The 23,525-nt window shown below is 41.4% G+C and overlaps 1 protein-coding gene across 1 annotated transcript; it reads left to right on the plus strand.

Annotated features, from left to right (window-relative positions):
* Nucleotides 1-2,883: 2,883 nt before the first annotated feature.
* Nucleotides 2,884-21,551, plus strand: LOC134667364 (facilitated trehalose transporter Tret1-like). The gene is made up of 10 exons (XM_063524741.1): nucleotides 2,884-2,957; nucleotides 3,256-3,297; nucleotides 4,550-4,672; nucleotides 5,790-5,881; nucleotides 7,432-7,566; nucleotides 8,186-8,269; nucleotides 16,069-16,347; nucleotides 18,285-18,405; nucleotides 20,092-20,226; nucleotides 20,451-21,551. The coding sequence occupies exons 3-10, from the start codon at nucleotides 4,618-4,620 to the stop codon at nucleotides 21,029-21,031; spliced, it is 1,482 nt and encodes a 493-aa protein (XP_063380811.1). The 5' UTR covers nucleotides 2,884-2,957; nucleotides 3,256-3,297; nucleotides 4,550-4,617; the 3' UTR covers nucleotides 21,032-21,551.
* Nucleotides 21,552-23,525: the final 1,974 nt, after the last annotated feature.

Consider the following 23,525-nt stretch of genomic DNA (forward strand, 5'->3'; position numbering starts at 1 on the left):
AACATAGGTACTTTCAATGTTAATATCCAGAGAGGAAAATGGGGACTACGTTTGTACGGAGAAGCGGCCGTCCTCTTTCCTCTGAACGTGCTAGCTCTTACTTGGCCTCATTAATCAATTAATGGAACCATTGTTCTGCAGCAGTAGAGTTGCAGAACAATGCTCTATTGATACATATTTCGTCTGAGGATTTATGTAGGTAGGTATAGCCAGCCATTGTGTGTCAAAAAATCTACGATTGTTATGGGTGTGAGGTACCTACTGTAAGAGTAAAAACACCAGACACCACTTTATAACAACATTTATTAGGGAATCACATATATGAGAGTATAGATCTGAAAATAATATGCGAGGACGCTCTCGCGTAAAACCAATCTAAGATGGACGACCACCTCTAGTGATGTGACATTGTCGGTTATCGTAGTGATGTCAAACACCGATGGATGACGCCTCGATCGATGGATCTCGCCGTTTACTACTTACTTACCTACAATAAACTAAGTACCGTTTTTGCCTTACCTCCGTAAGTACATAAGTTTCAAGTACCGCATGAGTAGGTGTAGGTGCATACGAGCCGGGGTTCGAACCCACTACCATCGGTATAAAGTCGCTCGCCTTATCGCTAGACCACCAATTAATGTCATGCAAGCCAATTGGTCTTGAGATCTTATCAAGTAAGTCATGCGACAACGTCAGAGATGAAAGATTAAAATTAAAATTAACATTATGAAATAAATGAAAGCGGGATCCCCCCAAACATTTACAAGGGACCTCTACGGATTGTATTTATTTTAAATCAATAGCTCATCAATAGCGCTTAGTAGATAATGTTAATAAGTATGTAATGTTAGAATTATTATCACGTACACGCCACCTTTCATTGAACTTTGGTCGAGTTCTGTAAGTAGGTAGGTACTAATATGTAATTTAACTTATGAATGCCCTTGTCACAGTACGATTATGTATTAACGGTAAACGGCAGTAGGTATCGTAGATATAGGATTAAATGCATTAATCTAAACATCGCAGTTATATGTAACATGAATTCTCTTCTAAGCTTACCGATCTTCGCTGCAAAACAATTAATATCGGCAAGGACAATCCTATATATCGGTAAGTCTAAACTCCGATTATGCATAGTGGTTTTGAATCTAGAGGTTAAAATGTAAAGGTCACTATATAGTGAGTAGGAGACTGGTATGTAGAAAATCATTGGAATACCCCTCTTTTACCTACTAGCCTACTGGCTATGATGGAGGGAAATCAAATATAACACAGCGGATCTGGATTCTGGCATAAATGTGTAAACCTGCTGGGCTGAATTTTCATGACATTCCTGGATTATCCTTTGACGAAAGATGTCAATTTTTAAACTTACAAACAAACAAGTTACCTAAATAGCCGCATATTGTTTGAAAGAAGTGTGTTATTTCAGTTAAAAAGTTACGACACTTAAGATAACATTCTCAAGCGAGTCAGAGAATTGTTTTGGACATTGAAGCCTGTTTTAGATTACACTATTTCTAGGGTCCTAGGTCGGGCGCTGTAAGTAGATTTAGGGCACGTAGCGAGTAGGTACAGCCAGCATTAAGAGCCCTTCAACGTGCACACTAGCGCCACAGCTAAATAATCATGATTATTTAAATTTAACGAAATATATTGAAAAAGGGGGGCCGCTACGTACTGTATTGTGTATGTAAGTACCTTTTGAATACATCAGACTAGTTTTTATGTTGCTGGATTCATCATTCTATGCGTCCAAAGTTAAAACGGCCGTTTTTGTTTTGAGTTCCCAGTTCGATGAAACCAGCTATGTACATAAAAACTAGTTTGATGTAATTCAAAAGGAACTCAAATATACAATACAGTTAAATATATTATACAAGCGGCCCCCTTTTTTAAATATATTTCGTTAAATTTCAATAATCACGATTATTTTGCTGTGGCGCTAGTGTGCACGTTGAAGGGCTCTTAATTGTAGCGGATAGAACAACATAATTATTAAAGTATACCAACCCAAAGTTTTTCCTTCCCCTCAAATTTTTAGAAAATATACTGAGAGACATTTCATTCGCATCAAAAGTAACTTCCTCCTTGTAATTGTTTGACATACATATATATACATACATATATGTAGAGCGGCATTTATCCCTTTTGACGTATTGATCTGCTATTATATATTTACCTACCTACTACAGTCTAAAATGGGTTTGTTGCAAATTGCTTGGCCATATGGTCAATGGTCATGTTACGTAATAAGAAATTAAATACCTACTCGGCCGAGTCGGATGATGTGATTACAGATAAATACTTACTCTACTCAATATGATAAACTTTGGCTGCATAATAAGCAATTTACATAACCTATCGGGAATATGGAACTTAATCTTATCCTTTTCTCTCTTACGTAGAATTTGAATCATGATTTGCGACAACATATAGTACAGTATGAAATATGGTAGGTACGTACTACAGTACCTAGTTCAAAAGAAACGTAAGCATCGTTAAAACTGGATGAAACTTACACCGTTTTGCTTGTGAATTGGCAGTGGCTCGTTCTATAGGTCTCTAACTTCAGACCAGAGGGCCTACCGCGAACCACGTTCGACGTCTTGCCTCTCTGTCGCACTTGTAAATACGTACGTAAGTGTGACAGGGAGGCAACACGTCGAACGTGGTTCGCGGTAGACCCTCAGACAGTTATTTCCATCACTCACAGAGCACATATTAGCCTCTCGCAACCAATATACCTTGACTTTGATATCCGCACCAACTAAACTTAATCAGAGTCCACGCTTGTATTTAATCGTCTGAAATGATGTCTGAACCTCTAGCCAGTCACAATCTATATTCAGTAACGATAGCGATTTAAATCGGACATGACGCTCTCAGTCCCGCTATTTTGTTAAAAGCCCGGTTACAACATAACCTGCTCATTCGCATTTTATTAAATAAATGTACTTTTATCTTAATGTAAAATAATGTATAAATTTTTCTTCTAACCAATGTTTGGCATTGAGATGTGTTTACGTTTTAATCAATTCTATTTTTAAAGATATTGAGTGAGCTGTGAGTGCGTTAGATTGTTTACAATTTACACGCGGTTGTGTTTAGTTCCTGAGGGCCTACCGCGAACCATGTTCGACGTGTTGCCTCTCTGTCGCACTTGTAAATTCGTACGTTAGTGTGACAGGGAGGTAACACGTCGAACGTGGTTCGCGGTAGGGCCTCTGTGTTAAGGGCCCAATGTTTTAGCTAATTGTTTGAACTCTTGCACCGAATTTTGGATGTTTAAAGGTATGTAACTAATGTATTTTGCTATATTCTTCTGTATGGTGTTTTATTATAAAGTCTTATATTTACCAATTAATTCACACAGGAATCTAAAACTGCGTAGACAATAATTACCTACATAGACACAGGGTGTCCCATTTTATGCAACACGAAGAGAAAGTTGATTTTAATTTGAAAAGTACATTAAAATTTCTCATATAAAATGAAATTTATTATTCTTTTATGTTAGAACTTTTTCCTTTGTTTTGATTAACTCTATTTCAAGGATTTTTGTCAACGTTATTTATGCAAATTAGAAAAAAAAACGACACCCAGAATGATAACAATTTGAACGACTCTACTCACCATGACGACTCTAAATATCTCTATTAACGAATAACTTGACAATTACAGGAAAATTAGCTGCATTATACATGTAGTATGTTAATTTATCCACCAATTTGTTCCACCTTAGTTACCTTTTGTGTATATATTATGTGCTTATTAAAATACATATATTCTATGCTCGTAATTATTAAAATAATAGGTATCTGTAAAAGTTTGAAGAAGGTATTATTAGGTTTATTACAAGACGAGATAGTCTTTAACAAGTTTAACATATACATAGGTACTATTTCTGATTTTGAACTCTATTATCTCATTATGAATGGCGACTTTTTCGCACTACTCGCACCTACCTATTGTCGATTTTGAATTTTGATCACATGATTTCCTGACAAACCCTAAGGGGGTTATTGTTAGATAAGTCTTTATGTGGTCATAAAGAGAGTAAAATAAATATGGCAGGCTGGTAGAGAATGCCTCAAGGCATTAAGTCCGCCATTTGTACAATTTTATATCTTGCAATAAAATTTAAATAAATAAATACATTATCTAACTAGGCATATTTACGTAGGTAAGTGTAAAAAATTAAATTTTCACGACAATTAATTTGACCGATTTAACATCTCAATGCTTTTTCTAAATATTGTGTTGTGCAGAGATATAGGCTACTGTTTAGTGTTTATCGTAGCTATGTTACAACTATGTATTAACACTGTTCAATTGTTCGTGTTTGCGATAATACATATTCAGCTTCTATCTGTGAGTTCCTGTAATTGGTTTTGTACCTACGAGTACAGTAGGTATTGCTATTTAATAAAAGTTTAACAGCTATAGTTGGAATGTAGGTATTTACACATAAATAAATAAAAAATCAAAAAGCATGTAAAGGAAATTGTGTACTTAAACTCAATTTATATTTTTGCTCTTTCAGGATTTATGGGCGTTTGGAACCCCAGAGAGCATGTTTTGCTGACGTGAGAAAAAGAAAGTAAAGTAGAGATGACGATAACTACGCATAAGACGCGGAGGATCCAGTACTTGGCGGCCTTTTCGGGTAAGTTGACGCAAAGTAAAACACATGGTTACCTACTTCGATGAGAGAAAGGAATGCTAGGGCCAAATAAAAGTAGGTATCTACATATATTACGGTTTTAACCAATACATAAAAAGTTTTTGGTATAAGCTTTTTCTCAAAAATGGACGGCAAAGTCGACTATGCCGTCTAAAAAATAGGTCGCGAAGCGCGGAGTTTATGGTCAGTCAAAATTTAAAAAGTTAAAAACATTGCAGTCTCGATTTTGGGACTGCAATGTTGCATACAAATTCCATTATTTGTCGAGTTCCAAACTTTTTAAAAGTTCAAATGGCCATATCAAATGAAGGCACAGGCCCATTAAACAGCCAAACAGATGATTAGTACCGAGACTATTTAGTTGTCTCAAATAGGTTGGCGTATTTTCGGCAGAAAAATACACTTCTATTTTTTTATTAAAAAAATAAAAAGGCGGCAAGGGCTTTTCTCTGTGAAAATATATACGTAAGAACGTTGCTTTTGTAAAATGTTTCTATGATATTTATGTTTCTTGCACCATTTTTGAGAAAAGCACTATATATGACTCGGCTGGAAGGCTACTTGCTGGCTTCGGATTCAATTAAACGGACTCCCAAGGTCGTCCGTTTAAAACGAATCCTCAGCCTGCCAGTAGCTACTTCCGAGCCTCGACAATAATGTACTATTATCGCTGACTGTACTTTTCTTACCACAGGCAACTAATGCTCACTGAGACAATATTAACAACCTCACACATAATTAGTTTATCTTGTTTTATCTATCACAGAGATCGCTAAAATTTGTTTTGATAAATCTGATACCTTAACAATACTTACGAGTATACAGGGTGTTTGGTACATCGTTTGCCAAATTAAAACGGCAATCAATTGCTATCTTCTCATGCCTAGAAAAACAAAATTGGCCATGGTTTTTTTACTACTGCTGCCCAAGTAAAAATATGAAATTTACGAATAACTGGCATAGAGCTGAAAAAAAAACGTGCGCAAAATTAAATAGTTCTAGGCCTGAGAAGATAGCAAATGACTCAACCTATCTGCCGTTTTAATTTGGCAAACGATGTACCAAATAACCTGTATTTTAGGGATTTGTTTCATTTCAGTGTCTTTGGCTTCTTTGACACTGGGCATTTCATCCGCTTGGCCTACGCCCGTGCTACCCAAGCTAAAGAAAGGGAGTTTCGAAATCAGCGATGTAAGTGCAGTAATTAAATGTATAAGTGCAATTAATACTTATAGCTCGTGCTATATTAGGCGATCGCATACTTTTTGCGACAATCGAGCTACAGTCCAAGCTAACTCTGCACCGATTTGGCAGCTATAAAGTTTGGCAGCTATAAAGTTGAACTCTTGCGTTTGTATCTGAACACATACCTATTCGACTTACCTGCAGAGTCAGTCAGTCGGTAGAGGAGAAGGAGCGAAGTTCTTCCTTTCTGAGGGCCTACCGCGAATCACATTCGACGCGTTGCCTTTCTGTCGCACTTGTAATGTAAATTCGTAAATGTGAAGGGGAGGCAACACGTCGAACGTGGTTCGCGGTAGGCCCTCTGACTTTGTCTGAGCGAAGTGCATATAAAAGAGTCTTGCCATAGATTTAGATTTAGACGCCGGTCTTCCCAATAAAAAATTTGATATTCCTGTTTTCCCCACATTAACTCGTACTAATTTATAAGTACATAGTATCCTATTTTTATGTTTTTTTTATTTAAATGGTTTTTGAACCGAGGGCCGTGTATTGTCACAGGGCGGACACGCCATACATCGAAAATCATTTGCGTTTATATGTGTGCACGGCACGTCTGTACACGCGTCATTGTGTGAGTAAGTGGCTTAGGGCTGACTCGTGCGGCGCGCGGGGAAGGCGAAGCCGAGGTTTGCCGAGGCCGGCCGAAGGACACGACGAGCGGCCCGCTGCGTTGCATAATTCGACCGAAATACGTAAAAAAACAAAATATAGGTTTATGTTTAACAAAATATAGGTTTATGTTTTATGTCGCTGTCGCTTCAATTGTTGAATTGGCTTTGTCAGTTTATAGTCCTGCGCGTACTAGGACTTTCAACACGCCATTATTAAATGTACCTTATTGTTGATGCCTATTGATTATTTTATATAACATTTTAAGAAATAATTATGTAAATTATTTCTTAAATTCTTAAAATTAAATTAAAAATCAAACGCGAATGTCCCGCGACCAACAAGTTCTTTTTTGTGAAAAGAGTGTTAAAACTAAAAATAAAACATTTACGAGAAATATCTGTGTAGAAGGTCTAGTTACCTTAGGTACTTTAAATATTAAATGTTGGCTTAACATTCACAAATTCAACGAACGGGTTTTAATTCATATGATATTATTATTTTTACGCAAAAGTATAGCCTTATTTACTGATACATATTTCGTCTCTTTGGAAAACTATATTATTATTCATTTCTACAATAAGTAGGTATCCGTACTACCCGTACATCGCACAATACACCGGCATTTTGAACGTTGCGTCATCGCGTCGCGGCGTCGCTAGCCGAACTGAGCGTACGTCAGGAGTCCGTCAGAACTCAGTCGCGGGGCGAGGTAATCCGAGTCTGGGCGGGGCGGTGCGTGTCCGTTCTGTATGATAATACTATTACTTATTCTGTGGTATTGTTCAATTAGTTTAATTTCTATGTTCGTCTAACTAATGCATACCTATAAAGGGAAGTGCTTTAGTATTACTATCTGTATCTATAACTACCTATTCCTGTTCCAGGCTGAAATAGGCTGGATGATGGCGATGTCATCGCCAGGGTTCATAGTGGGCAGCCTGGTCACGCGGTTCTTGGCCGACAGGTTCGGTCGGAGAGCATCGGTCTTGATCAGCGCGTGCCCCATCGCCGTCGGCACGGTAAACTTCTTGTAAACATTTGTTTCTATCCCTCTATCTATTTGTATTAATCTGGCTATTTAGAGTATTTAGCCAGATTCTTTAGTGAGGCGTATACTAGCAAGAACTTGCATACAATTTACCTTACATTGCCGTAGGAGTCGGTCTACTAATCTAACGCTGTAAAATCTAACGGGTTCGAAACATCGAGATGTAGTATGAATTCAATATACGCGATATAATCCGTTTCAATACTTTTATTTCATGAGTATGTAACTATCGCGGTAACCGAAGAATCGGCGCGAAGCCGGCATCGGGATCGGGAAGAAGCGGCAATCAGCGCGATTCGGGAAATGCATTAGAGATTCACTAGATATGAAATAGTGAAGATATGTGACGTCTAATTCATTTCCCGAATCGAGCCGAATATTTCCTAACTAATCTAATTAAAATTGCAGGCCAGTTCTTGCTAGTCTAACTAAACCTCGATTTAGTGACTGACTTTTTTCTTTTTAGTAGAGATGCATTTTATGCCCTTTTGGCTTTAAATCTACGAAATACGACATCTTACGGAGATGAAAATGTACTTCCTTCGTTGTCTAATTATTAGTACACTTAACAAATCTCGTTTGCTTTTCAGTTAGTGGTAGCGTTCGCTGTTAAGGCTTGGCTGCTCTACGTGACCAGGTTTCTGTGGGGAGCAGGAACTGGGATGGTTAGCACAGTAAGTAATACATATTTACCCATATTTAGCTAAACGTACAAAATACTAGTTTCTGCCCGCAGAATGATGATGATTGTTCAGCTTTGGCTTTGTATTTTTAGGAATATTTTTGTAAATACTGTGGCAACACCAAAGTCACGGTTCGAATTTAAATCTTGCTCTGTCATGAGCTGTCAGAGCCAGTATGTCATAGAACTACTACCAGTGCACATCACATATCGCTATTCTCGTTAATGTTCTCGCAATTTTGTTAAAAGCACTACTGCCAATCTCTAGACTATTTAAAATCAGTGCTGTGTAGCCGAAGGACGCCGTGCCCATCTGTGCAGTGGAAAAACCTAGGTCTAAGTTGGCCGACTGAAGGTAACGGTTCTGAGCTTACCTCTAGCTTGCGACAAGGGCAGCCCGGACCACCACCAGCAGTCCACAACAGAAACCAACGGTTCAACCCACAACCACCGGATTGCAAAGGTAACTTCGTCTCACACTATCTCGCACTTAAATTTAATTCCATAAGTTAATTTGGCATACAACAACTTTCTTGCTCAACCGGCCCTAAAGTATTCCCCTATCGTCCCATTTTTTACAGTCCACTCTTTCGCCAGTGAACATTTTGGTCTTCGAACCGGATAATTTGAAAAGTGACCTTTGGTTTTTCGTTTGTCGTTGTCTGTTGCTTATTCAAATTCGTTTCGTCATATCATCTGCTTAATTCTAAATTTAGAGTAGACTTATAAAAAAAGTCGAGGGTAAGCAAGAAAGTTGGTGGTCGTGTAGTGGTGCTTTAATAAAATCATTCGGTCACTTATTTAATTACGCTGGCAACATTTTTCATAATTGTCAAGTGTCAACTGTCAGCTGTCTGTCATTGAAGTTGTGGAAGGTGAATTGCAGTTTGTTTTGAACATTTGTTGTGTAATTACTGCAATTTTGTGTAGTTTTGTGTTTATTAATATGGGAGGCAGTGATAAGTCTGGCGAGAAAGATGATGCTGGCGTAGACACGGTGATGATTGCTCGTGATTATCAGGTAATGAGAATAGAGTATTTGCAAATGTTGTCGGATGCTGAATTAGCTTTGTGTGACGAGAGTGAATTGTGTGCAATTGCGAAAAACTTTCATGAAGCTCAAATAAAACTTTTAAGTGCTGCTCCGCGAAGCGAGCACCGCGAGATTTGTTCCCATACCGCGATGTTCGACTCGAAGGTTAGGGCAGTGAGATCGCGTTTGCAGAATAGGAAGCAGGCCTTTGCTGGGGCTTCCGGGGTATCGGGGACGCCGCAGCCGGTCTTGCCGAAGTTGCCGAAGTTACAAATTAAAGCTTTCGATGGGAAAATTGAAAACTGGGTAACATTCATACAGTTGTTCAATTCTTTAGTACATAAGCGAACAGATATTGCCCCTGTTGAAAAATTACACTATTTACTGTCGAGCGTGCAAAATGAAGCATATGACCTTATAAAAAATTATCCTGTCACCGATGACAATTATAAGGTAGCATATGAGGCGCTGTACAAGCAATATAATAAAATTAAATTAATTGCTACAACTTATTATGATAAGCTTACTCAGTGTGAACCTGTAAAAGTGTCTCGGCCTAGTGACCTACAGCGGGTTCATAGGGTCTTTACTGAAAACTTGTCAATATTGAAAGGTTTCAGCTTGCCGGATAAAAACTTTTTACTTATTCAGTTACTGTGGTCGAAGCTGGATAGGAGCACGAAGGAGCAGTTTGAGCTAGAACACAACTCCGATGATATCCCGGAGTTTAGTAAATTGCAGAATTTTGTTGAGAAAAGATACCGAGCACTAGATGCTGCAGGGTCAACGGGCTTCGTTGCTAGTACCCCTCAGCCTAGCAGTAGTAAGCCTTCTAGTAAGCCAAAAATGGCCTTGGTGGTCACTGCTCCAACGTGTGTAGTCTGTAAGCTGGCTCATAGTCTTGTATCTTGTCCAACTTTTTTAAAATATGACCCCGCTGATCGGTTCAAATGTGTGAAAGAAAATAAGTTGTGTATTCTATGTCTGTCGGGGTCTCATTCTGTCAAGTCCTGCAAGTCAAAACAGCGGTGTGAGCAGTGTCGTTTCTCCCACCATACGCTGTTACATTTTAATAATGCAAATGTGCCTGCCTCCCCAGCTGTGGATGTAAATAGCTCGAAGCATCCGTCTGACACATCGAATCCGCTGGCAATGGTGGCAAGTAATGTGGCGGCCTCTTCTTTGTTTGCAACTGCCAAGGTTTTGGTGAAGAATGCCCAAGGCGACTTGGTAGCGGTAAGGGCTTTGCTTGACTGTGCCAGTGCTTGCAACTTTATAAGCGAGGAATGTGCAAAGAAGCTTGGTCTCCGGGCAGAATATGGGAAGCATGCCGTGACTGGCATTGGTGATGTGGTTTCTAGGCCCGGTGGCACATTGTCATGTACTGTCTCGTCCAGGCTCGGGAAGTCTGATACTGCTATTACAGTAGAGGCTTATTTGTTACCAAAAATTTGTCCGGAAATGCCAACGGATCATGTTGATGTCTCATCATGGCGACATATCAGGGGCTTAGAGTTAGCTGACCCTCATTGGCATATTCCAGGACCTGTTGACTTGCTCCTGAACGTCAACATTCTCGCTTCTTCGTTACGCCCTGGTTTAACCCATGGGGCCCCTGGCCAGGCGACTGCCCTCAACACCATCTTCGGGTGGATTTTGATGGGTGACGCAGGCGACTGTGCAACGGACATCTGTCGTTCTCGGTTCCGTGGTAACAGTTGTCAACTGGTCGTGGGCAGGTTATCAATTGACGACTCTATTAAGAGGTTCTGGGAGTTGGAAGATGTCCGCTCTCCGAACACCGTCATTTTGTCGAAGGAGGATCAGCTGTGCGAGGAATATTTTCTCGCTAACTTTCGTCGCACAGAGGAAGGTAGATTTGTCGTTCCTCTACCTTTCGCTGACACTTCCAATAAACCTACCTTCTCGGGCTCTCGAGCCATTGCTCTTAGGAGATTTTCGTCGCTGGAGCGAAAGTTACTCAGTAACTCCGACTTCTACAAAAACTATGTAGCCTTTATGAAGGATTACGAAAGCTGTCGCCACCTTGAGGAGTGTGACCCTCCAAGGGTGGATGAGGGGAAGTTCTTCTACATCCCCCACCATGGAGTATTGAGGCCCTCGTCAACCAGTACTCCTCTCCGGGTCGTCTTTGACGCCAGTGCCAAGGACAGCCGAGGCATCTCGCTAAATGATGCGCTATTGCCAGGGCAGAAGCTGCAAAATAACATTTTCCACTTGCTCCTTCGTTTTCGGTGGCATAATGTTGTTTTCACGGCCGACGTCAAGCAAATGTATAGACAAATTTTAGTGTCCCCGGAAGATGCTGAATATCAGCGTATCCTATGGCGTCCGTCTGTCAATGAGCCTGTCCGGGACTATCGGCTGCTGACCGTTACTTACGGCGTTTCGTCCGCTCCTTACCAAGCTCTCCGAACTATTGCTCAGTTGGCAAGGCAATCGGGAGAAGAGTACCCTTCCGGTTCGGCAGTTCTAGACCGCGACATCTATGTCGACGACGTGGTGTCTGGAGCTCATTCTATCGAAGAAGCACGGAAGCTTCGTTCGGAGTTGTCGACGATATTAGCTTCTGGCGGTTTCCATTTGCGGAAATGGACGTCGAACCACCAGGAGTTCTTCGACGGTGTCCCCTCCTCAGACTTGTATTCTGAAGACTTTCGGGAGTTCAACTCCATTGGGGACATCTCACTAAAAATTCTTGGCCTCTCGTGGTTACCTCAGGCAGACGACTTCACCTTTCGAGTGGCTGTCGAAGATCGTCGGTGCACTAAACGTACCATCCTCTCGGAGATTGCTCGGATCTTTGACCCTCTAGGCCTTCTCTCACCTGTGACGTTCTTAGCGAAATATCTCATGCAGTTTAGCTCAGGTGTCTCGTGGGATGACGACGCGCCAGAGAACCTTGTATCCGAATGGCGAGAGTTCAAAGCGCAGCTGCCTTCGTTGAGGTCCGTGTCTGTCCCGCGTCGTATGGTCAACGATTTCGTCTCGCTCGAAGTTCACGGGTTCTGCGACGCCTCAGAGCGAGGGTTTTGCGCGGTGGTTTACGTTCGAACGTCAGGCGAGGACGGAACGCAGTACGTCCAGTTGGTCTGTGGTAAATCGAGGGTGGCACCCCTGCGTAAATTGTCTATACCACGTCTCGAGTTGCTGGCCGCGGTACTACTTGCAGACCTAGTGGAGTCGGTCGCAACGGCTCTGGAGCCTCTCCACAAAATCGACAAGGTGTACGCGTGGTCTGACTCTAGCGTTGCGTTGACTTGGATAAAGTCTTGCCCTTCCAAGTGGAAAACTTTCGTGGCTAACCGCGTGAGCCACATCCATGAGATTATCGCTCCTGATTGCTGGCGACACGTGAGGACTGGCGACAACCCTGCCGACTGTGGGTCGCGGGGCCTCTTGCCGGACGACCTGGTCCACCATAGTAACTGGTGGAAGGGTCCATCTTGGCTCGTGCTGGACAAGTCTGACTGGCCTAAGTCAACGTTATCAGTCGACGTGGATGTCCTACACGAAGAGCGCAAGGTGACTGTCCTTACTGTCTCTGTGCAGGAGACGTGGACAGACAACCTAATGAATAAGTTCTCGGCACTGAGGACACTCCAACGTGTCCTCGCCTATTGTTTTCGTTTCGTGCACAACGTAAGAAATCGGAAGACGCCCAACAACTTGTTGGACGGTCCTCTAACACCCCTGGAGATTAAACAGGCGCTTATGTTCCTCGTGCGTTCTGTTCAACAACACCACTTTGCTTCGGAGATCGAGAAAGTGAAAACCAATCTTTCGAACTTTCTCCCGAAAGCATTTAAGAAATTGTCTCCATTCCTCGATGACGCGGGTCTCTTGAGGGTGGGCGGACGCCTGTCGCGAGCTTCTCTCGAATTCGATGTTAAACATCCCCTGTTGCTACCTCGCGACGATCGTCTTACCTCCCTCTTGATCGACGAGTACCATAAGCGTTTCATGCACCCAGGCGTCCAGACGCTTCATAATTTGCTGGCGCAGCATTTCTGGATACTGTCCCCAAAGCGAGCTATCCACGCTGTCACGTCAAAATGCATGAAATGCTTCCGTGTTCGACCACTCGGTGCTCCTGCGCCGTTCATGGGCGACTTGCCGTCTTATCGGGTAGCCCAGCTCAAAGCTTTCCTGAGTGCTGCTGTCGATTTCGGGGGACCTTTTGACATAGCTCTGGGTCGCGGGCGAGGTAACAAGACCTACAAGGGTTACATTTGCGTTTTCGTGTGCACCTCGACAAAGGCTGTACACACGGAGCTCGTCACTGAGCTGTCCTCAGACGCGTTTCTTGCCGCGCTTCGCCGCTTCGTCGCGCGTCGTGGTCGGTGTAACCGGTTGGTATCCGACCAGGGGAAGAATTTTGTCGGCGCGAGCAATATTCTGCAACGTATTGTAGGAGATGCTGCGACGCATAGCGAGATTAAATTCGAGTTCAATCCGCCAGGCAGCCCTCACTTCTCGGGTCTCGCTGAGGCCGGTATCAAGGCTGTTAAAACACATTTGGCTCGAGTCATCGGTAGTCAGAGGTTGACGTACGAAGAGTTTCTAACCATCTTGACCCAGGTCGAGGCTCTTCTTAATTCGAGACCCCTTACTCCTCTCAGTACCGATCCTAACGACTTATCGGCCCTTACTCCGGGCCATTTTCTCACAACGGAGCCCTTATCTGTCGTGCCCGAGGAAGACCTATCAGACGTTCGGGTTAGCCCTCTCCAACGCTGGAAGCTGCTTCAGAAGATGCACCAGGACTTCTGGAACAAATGGTCCAAGGAGTATATGCATACCCTCCACCAGCGGATGAAGTGGCACGATAGGCAACCCAACGTCCAAATTGGTGCACTAGTGCTCGTTGTGAATGAGCAGACGAGCCCAATGAAGTGGCCCCTGGGTCGCATCATCGACACACACCCCGGATCCGACGGGATCTGTCGTGTGGTCACTGTGCGCACGGCCATAGGGTTGTACAAACGGCCTGTGGTCAAACTGTGCCCACTGCCTGCATAGTCGCTTTAGAGCGCTACCTTTGTGTTGTCCATTTTTTCGTTTTAGACTTAATATCATCGTACTTACCTTACTTTATTGTTTCCTTTTCGCTTAGTCAAAATACAATGCATTTTGGTGGGCGGAATGTTCAGCTTTGGCTTTGTATTTTTAGGAATATTTTTGTAAATACTGTGGCAACACCAAAGTCACGGTTCGAATTTAAATCTTGCTCTGTCATGAGCTGTCAGAGCCAGTATGTCATAGAACTACTACCAGTGCACATCACATATCGCTATTCTCGTTAATGTTCTCGCAATTTTGTTAAAAGCACTACTGCCAATCTCTAGACTATTTAAAATCAGTGCTGTGTAGCCGAAGGACGCCGTGCCCATCTGTGCAGTGGAAAAACCTAGGTCTAAGTTGGCCGACTGAAGGTAACGGTTCTGAGCTTACCTCTAGCTTGCGACAAGGGCAGCCCGGACCACCACCAGCAGTCCACAACAGAAACCAACGGTTCAACCCACAACCACCGGATTGCAAAGGTAACTTCGTCTCACACTATCTCGCACTTAAATTTAATTCCATAAGTTAATTTGGCATACAACAACTTTCTTGCTCAACCGGCCCTAAAGTATTCCCCTATCGTCCCATTTTTTACAGTCCACTCTTTCGCCAGTGAACAATGATTAAGTCCTTTCCCGGGCCTCAAATAATCTCCATATTAAAATTGTCAAAATCGGTTCAGCGGTTTAAGGGTCAAAAGCTAACAACAGTTTCTTGATTCTCATTTATTATAGGTAATGTATTAGTAGAGATGGTCCTCTAATATTTTAATTCGAGATATTAGGAGTCCGTTCACGAAAATGAGCATTCTCGCAATATTGACAGTAATATATAATCTGTATTCATCGTATATATATATATATTATGTACATTGTGCATATGTCTAGGTTTAAAGGCTAAAATTTTGCGCATGGTAGTGAAATGAAAATTCTGGGAGCTGAGGCCTCAGCATTCAAATATAAATATTTGAACTCACTTTTATAGCTTGAGGTTTAATTTTGGGTTGCTCAACTCATGTACTACTTTCAAGCACATGCACCAAAAAAAACCGGGCAAGTGCGAGTCTGACTCGCGCACGAAGGGTTCCGTACCATAAAGCAAAAAAAAAACAAACAAAAAAAAGCAAAAAAACAACGGTCACCCATCCAAGTACTGACCCCTCCCGACGTTGCTTAACTTTGGTCAAAAATCACGTTTGTTGTATGGGAGCCCCATTTAAATCTTTATTTTATTCTGTTTTTAGTATTTGTTGTTATAGCGGCAACAGAAATACATCATCTGTGAAAATTTCAACTGTCTAGCTATCACGTTTCGTGAGATACAGCCTGGTGACAGACGGACGGACGGACGGACAGCGAAGTCTTACGCTACGTCTTACGTAGGCGAACAACGCGCGAACGCGGCGCGGCGCGGCGCGGCGAAAGCGGCCGCCGCCGCGCCGCGCCGCGCCGCGCCGCCTGACATTCGCGTGCAAATCGCGCCGCACCGCGTTCGCAACGAGATCGCTTACGTAGGACACTTCTATGGGCATCAAAGGATTGATTTCGCCGCGCCGCGCCGCGCCGCGTTCGCGCGTTGTTCGCCTACGTAAGACGTAGCGTTAGTAATAGGGTCCCGTTTTACCCTTTGGGTACGGAACCCTAAATACTAACAAAAGCCCTGTTACTTTTCAGTTGGTGCCAATGTACATAGGAGAAATATCAGACTCCGAAGTGAGAGCAACTCTGTCACTGTTCACACGGGTGATGTTCAACCTGGGTAGCCTCCTGGTCATGAGCATTGGTATGTTCGTCTCCTACGAGTGCCTCAACTACATGCTCCTGGTATTGCCCGGGGCTTACTTCGTGGCTTGCCTGTGGATACCAGAGTCACCTTATTATCTGTTGAAGAGAGGGAGAGTGGGGGCGGCGAGAACAGCGTTGATGGGACTTCGACAACAGAAGGATGAGAAGGTTATGAATTTATTTACTAAAGTGTCATTATATGGAACTTGCTAACTATGTAAACAAAAGTCACTAGTAAATTCATCATTCAGAGGCAATTTCAATATGGCGGTTTGTTTACATAGTTGGCAAGTTCTATAGAATGACACTTTACACCTAGAAGGCACAAAGTTCGATGTGTGCCTTATTTTTAACCGACTTCCAAATCTCAAAGAAGGAGGTTATCAATTCGGTTGTATGTTTTTTTTTTTTTTTTTTTTTTTTTTTTTTTTTTTTTTTTTTTTTTTTTTTTTTTATGTTTGTTACTCCATAACTCCGTCATTACTGGACCGATTGTGGAAATTCTTTTTTTGATTGAATGTATATGCATACAGATTGGTCCCGTTTTTGTCAAAATCCAGTTCTGATGATGGGATCCATGAGGAATCGAGGGAACTCCTCAAATCTTAAAGGCATACACATAGTGATTTTTGGTTTTTTATCAACGAATCAAGCATGTACATCCAAAAAAGTGACACTTGATGAAGTGGAACTGCTGATGATGATCAGAACGGAACTCTTCAACGACGCATAGTTCACGGTTGGCGATTTGTCCTCTTCGTTATGTTTGTTAAGCAAGTTAAATTTTTAAGCCACATTTTTGTCAAGCTCGAGTTCTGATGATGGGATCCATGAGGAATCAAGGGAACTCCTCAAATCTTAAAGGCATGCGTATAGAGATTTTTGTATTTACATCAGAAAATCAAGCATTTTCATTAAAAACTGTTGCATTTGATGAAGTGGAACTGCTGATGATGATCAGAACAGAACTCTTCAACGACGCATAGTTCACGGTTGGCGATTTGTCCTCGTCGTTATGTTTGTTAAGCAAGTTAAGTTTTTAAGCCACATTTTTGTCAAGCTCGAGTTCTGATGATGGGATCCATGAGGAATCAAGGGAACTCCTCAAATCTTAAAGGCATACGTATAGAGATTTTTGTATTTACATCAGAAAATCAAGCATTTTCATTAAAAACTGTTGCATTTGATGAAGTGGAACTGCTGATGATGATCAGAACAGAACTCTTAAACGACGCATAGTTCACGTTTGGCGATTTTTCCTTTTCGTTATGTTCGTTAAGCAAGTTAAGTTTTTAAGCCACATTTTTGTCAAGCTCGAGTTCGAGTTAGAGGGAGCAAGTGATAGTGCATGGCTGCGTCCCTTGGAGTGGCCGGCGTTGGCCCATCCTGTAGAGGAGCCATTATACACAAGCGAAATGCTAGTAAAAAAGTGGGTGGTTTTACCTCCTTTTCTACATAGTGTACCATATCTACAATAATCTTTCATCGGCCCCCATGGAAGTCGGTTTTTTTTTCTTAAAAATTATTAACAAATACTTTTTAAGAAGAGAGACAAGCAGCAAACTAACTTTTAATTTTATGAAATGCGATTTTATGTAGGTGTAAGCCAGAATGCCCAGAATACATTACAATTACTTACCGAAAAATACTCGTAATGGATGTAATAATCTAAAACAGCGAAATAGAGGACTTGCCTACTAGTATTATATGATCTGTGACTTACCTAAGTATTAATATTTTGAATGTTACGGACAGGATATCTATAAAGCGTTTATTTATGTTCAGGTACCTATAACTGTACATACTTACAATATTGGCCGTGTTGCATAATAAACTACAACTAATATTGCAAGCGGAACTCCTTTTCTAATAAGTGGAATTAGAAAAACAGTTCCGCTTGTAATATTAGTAGTAGTTTATTATGCAACACGGCCATTGTCTCAATTTGATAAATATCTCTAATTATTACCGACAGCCTACACCGCGATACCTATAATCTATAATTAAACAGGCATATCTCTGTAATCCTAACATATTCATTCGATAGGCAATGACTCAAATTTATACAAATTGTATAAATTCATGTACATGATTGTAATCCTCAGGAGTTGGAAGACGAGCTGGCTCGGTTGCAGGCCGACGTTCGCAATGAAACTCGTCGCTCCGGCTCGCTAAAGGAACTGATGATTGGTCGACAGTATCGGAAAGCTGTGATCATTGCCGCAGGTATACCTACATTACCTACCATTCCTAACTAGTCTTAATACCTACCTTTTTTTTTTCGTGGAGTAATGCATTTAGGCATTCCGCCTAGCCGGGGAACTAGGACGGATATGTCGGACTCGTGGCCAAGGGGCCAAATACCGACTAAACCCTCCACGGTATGCCCGTCTCGCAGCAATAGTGACGGTGAACACGGGATCGCAGAGCATTCTACCGCGAACATCGCCTGCTGCCGACAGCCGAGGCTGTCCCCTCCTTGGACCCGAAGGCCCTGGAGCCGAAGCTCCCCCTCTCGAAGGTAGTATGCAGGGCGACACCACACACTGATCCCTCATGACAACCTCCACGCCGGGAGGAGATGGAAAAACCCCGGGTTCCACCTCCTCAGGTGGCCTTAGCGATTTTTTATAGAGGTGGTCATCCTCGTGGCCACCATGCCGGCGCCGGCCAGCAGTGGCAACCCCCCCGGCCGTCATCATAGGCCCTCTGCCTAGACAGTTACGGGGACCGCAGTTTTATACAGGTCAGCGGCATTCCTGTGCCCTCACGCGCCGAAAGGTAGCCGCCCGGCCCGAAGGCCCCCTCCAGCACACACTCGGGTGAACTCTCCCTCATTGAGAGGACACCCTGTGCGGAACCCCCTCAACCCCTCCCACGACAGGACATTGGCAGCACCGGTAAGGAATCACTTGAAAATCAAAAGATTATTTACCGTTGCCCCCGGGGTGCACCGTCCAAGAACCCTTCCCTTACCCCCGGATCAATTAGATCAAGAGGAATGAGAAGGGACCTGGCGCTCTGGGAGGTTTCCTGTCCGTAGCACCCCAGTCCTAATACCTACCTAGCACAAACTATCAAAACAAAAGTATTCCCACGTTGAGTCGTAGTTGTGTTAGACCAATTTGCACCATCCCACTAACCCGGGGTTAAGCGATTAAACCGTTAACCCAGTGTCAAATTGTATACTAGTAACCATGGTAACTCCTGGTTTAACCGGTTAACTCCGGGTTAGTGGAATGGTGCATTTGGCCCTTAGGGTGGTATTCCACCCATCCAATTTCTTTGTCAAATGTGTATTGCGTCTCACATTTTGCTTTAATGAGAGAGTGAGACTGACATTGGAGAAAGAAATTGGACAGGTGGAATACCACCCAAAGATGTAATTTGACTATTTGATTTGATTTGGTTATCAAAATCTACCTGGCCACCCGGTGAGTGTTGACTGAGGGCCAACCACGGACACCGAAGTTCGCAAATTGCGGGTATCTTTCTCTGCCACTCTAATTACGCCTTGGTTGGTTGGAGTAAAAGAGAAACTAGAGAAAGATGTCCGCAATTTGCGACCTAGGGTGTTTGCGGTAGGCCCTCTGTATTTGAGAGCGCCATCTTGCGTCTATATAAAGTAACGGTTTACCTTCATGAGCACTGGTCACTTTTTAGTCAGTTAGTTCACAAAGTTTCTGCAAGGTGGCATTTAAAGTTACGACTGCGAGATATCACAAGTCAGACAAGATTTCTTGGTTCTACTTGGTTTTACCAAGTTTTACGTATAGGTACTACATATATATCATTTTTGCAAAGCGTTAATACAAGTTTTCCTGTAGATACATTTTACGTCAGTTCAAAGCTATGTACTTACTGATAATTTAATAGGGTCTGGTTAATATTTTAAAGTTTTCTTCATTTTAGGTTTGAAAGTGACTCAAATAATGACGGGTTCTATGGCGGTCCAACAGTACTTAAGCACAATTCTTGAAGAGAGTAAGATTACGATGCAGATGTCTACTGCCGTTATTGTATTTGGTGCTGTTCGATTTGTTGTTGGTAAGTTTTTGTATCTCGTACTCGTAGGGACAATCAACAGTCGCTAGACTTTTTTCATCTGTGAAAGAAGTACAACATTTGTGGACAATATTACTGACGAACACACTCACTGAACAGTCAAGTCGTTTATATCATTCAGGACACTTCAAGCGCTGGTTGAGAATACATCCTTATTCAAACGTGCCCAGCCTTTCCAATAATCAGTTTGTTTTATTTCTTTTCAGGTATAATGAGCTCTATACTAGTGGACAGAGTTGGACGCCGCCCTCTGCTAATTTACTCTCTCTTGGGCACGGGTGTATCCTTAGCTGCGGTCAGCATATATTTCTTCCTAAAAGATATCCTCGAACTAAATCATGAATCTCTGAGCCCTTATGCTTTTATTCCTTTTGCTGGAATAATTAGCTCCACAGTCCTTTCAACTTTAGGCTATAACTCCATTATTTTTGTCATCCCAGCCGAAATTTTCCCTTTAAATGTAAAAGCTGTAGCTCTGTCTTCACTTAGCATATTTGGAGGTGTGTGTGGGTTCACTTTAGCAAAGGGATTCCAGGTATTGCAGAGTCTGGCGGGGTTCTGCGCCGTGTTCTGGGTATTTGCAGGCGTAGCCTTTGCTGGAACAATATTTACCATGTTGTATGTACCTGAGACAAAAGGGAAAAGTCTAAAAGATATACAGATTCTCTTGCAGGGAGACTTGTATTATGATGATGGGTGCGAAAAGTTGAATGAAATTAAAAATGATAAAAATAATGAATGTGAGAATGAGTTGCAAGAGATAAATCTGAAGGATGTTAAGTGTTAATTATTTAATACCTAAGATTAGTGTAATAAATTTAAGCAAACTGACAATAAATATATTCGTTATAAGTAATTGTAGAAAAAGTGGATGGATTAGATAGGTTATTCAACTTCTCAAAAATATGGTAGGTAAGTATATAATTTGATCTAATCTGTGATATATACTAGGTTTGATCTCATTATGGCTTGATAATTTTGATATGTATTATTAAACCTTTCGTGCCATCCTCCTATTAAGTATGTAGAACTATCACTCACAGTCAGTCGTGTGCGAACGTCAATTTAAATATTTTTCTCAGTGTCAATCTCTTGATACATGAATTGGTAGTAAGGAAGTGGAAAGACGTAGCTTCCTCAGGTCCAGACATACAAATGAAAAATCAAAAAATTTGCCACTGATATTTGAACCTATACGGTAGGATATTTCCTACCGTACAACACACAACTACAACTTTACAACTCTATTGAGTTGTATTTCGTTGTTTGAAAATGGAACGAAAAGAAGCAAAAGAGACTCTGTTCCAATTATACAATTGGAACAGAGTCTCTTTTGCTGATTTAAATTTCATCGAACAGAAGAAGTACTATAGTAAGACCTGTTATACAGGCTGCATTCTTGCTGCACTTTAATAGGTACCTACATGAAACTTAAGAGAGACGTATTAGCGATATTAATACGGTTACATACAGACGTATTAATATCGCTAATACGTCTCTCTCTAAGAGTTAGACCGTAATAAATCTGCAGCGATTTTGATAGCCCACGCAGTGCAAGTGTCATTATAAACGTCAAACTTCTATGAAATTATGACGTATAAATAACACTTCCACTGCGTGGGATATCAAATCCGCTGCAGACTTTTATTGGTGCGACTATAATTTACCGTCACGTCACTTTGCGGCCCTGTGCCAACGGTTACGACTTAATCAATACATTTTCCAAAATTTTGTAAGTACCTATGTTTTTGTTTTGGAGATCTGCATGGGTATTTTGGCATTTATATAAAACGATATTTATAACGATAAACGATGATAAAACTATAATGTAGTACTTAAACTAAGTTTTCTATATGTTTTATACGAAGATGCTAATAAATTGTTATATTGACAATATCAATGTGTTTAATTTAATAATATACAGAAAATACTCTGGTTAATATATTATGATTAACAAGTCCTTACATGTCACTATACAAAAATATAATATTACTCAATGTAAGTAATTTAAGAATCGCCCTCACCTCAGTCATTGCCAATCCCCACTTTATATTTTAAATGTGAAAGTAACTGTCTGTCTGTTAGCATGCTTAAACTGCAAATCCGATTTAGAGGAAATTAGGTATGAAGATAGTTTGAGGCCTGAAGTTGCGGGTAGAAGCTAGTTCCCTATTAATTCTTATAAGATTTTAACTTGATTTCAGCGGTGAGAGTATAGAGCCTCAATATGTGTGTGTGTTACTTACATACATATTACAACGATTTAAGGTACCTACAAAAGTTTAATATTTGATGTCGTCTTTTTAGATTATACACCCATACCCCATACATATACCACGGTCCACGAGTACATTTTCATTAGAGATTTTATTAACAATTAATTCTGGTAGCAGCTCCCTTTGCTTTGTATTCGAGATTTTTCTCTAGGTAAATAGAAGCCCAGAAGAGAGTATTTAATATCCAGTTGGTAAGTAATGAAACGTATGTATATATGTACCTACTTGTGTGAGGTTACATTAAATTTCGAGTTATTACTCGTACGCTGTTGTAGACACCGACACCTCAAAAAGAAAAATAGAATAGAATTCTGTGCGGATTTTTCTGAATTTTATTTTTCGGTCAAATTTGAATGGCCAAGCGGCTGGCCGATGTTGCCAGGGACATTAGAGCTGGCAGATTCCTCGCTCAACGCATTCGTATTGAGATTCAGCGAGGAAATGCTGCCAGCACCTTTGGCGCCATGTCACTTTACAATGGGATTTTTGTTCAATACTATAAAAATTTTTAGTTAGTTTGATTTTAGTTTTTTTACCTACATAAGTTACTAAGCTATGTTGTTGCTTTATTTATTTCTTTATATTATTAACTAGTGATTCGCTCCGAACTGAGAACTCGCTGTTCGCCAAAAACTAAGTAGGTACATATACATATAGTGTGGGTTCATAGACATCTATTTAATTTTCGATTCGATTGAAGAAACACCAGCGAAAAATAAACCATTTTTCACCTCAGCAGCTCGAACTAGGGTACTTTGCTTCTTAAAAACAGTGAGCAAAATGCGATTTTGCTCACTGAGTCATTTTGTCTCACTCAGTGAGCAAAATCACATTTTGCTCACTGAGTGAGACAAAAATGACATTTAAGTGACCTTTATAGTCAAATGTCATTTCAACATGCGGGGTCTAATACAAGTTCGATATACTTGGGTTCTATTATCTCTGTCCCTCTAGGTATGTTCTCACTGCTTAGGGTGTTAGGGGCTTTTACCAGTCAGTCTCAAT

The sequence above is a fragment of the Cydia fagiglandana genome, chromosome 9 (assembly GCF_963556715.1).
Source record: "Cydia fagiglandana chromosome 9, ilCydFagi1.1, whole genome shotgun sequence".
In the NCBI taxonomy this organism is placed as follows: domain Eukaryota; kingdom Metazoa; phylum Arthropoda; class Insecta; order Lepidoptera; family Tortricidae; genus Cydia; species Cydia fagiglandana.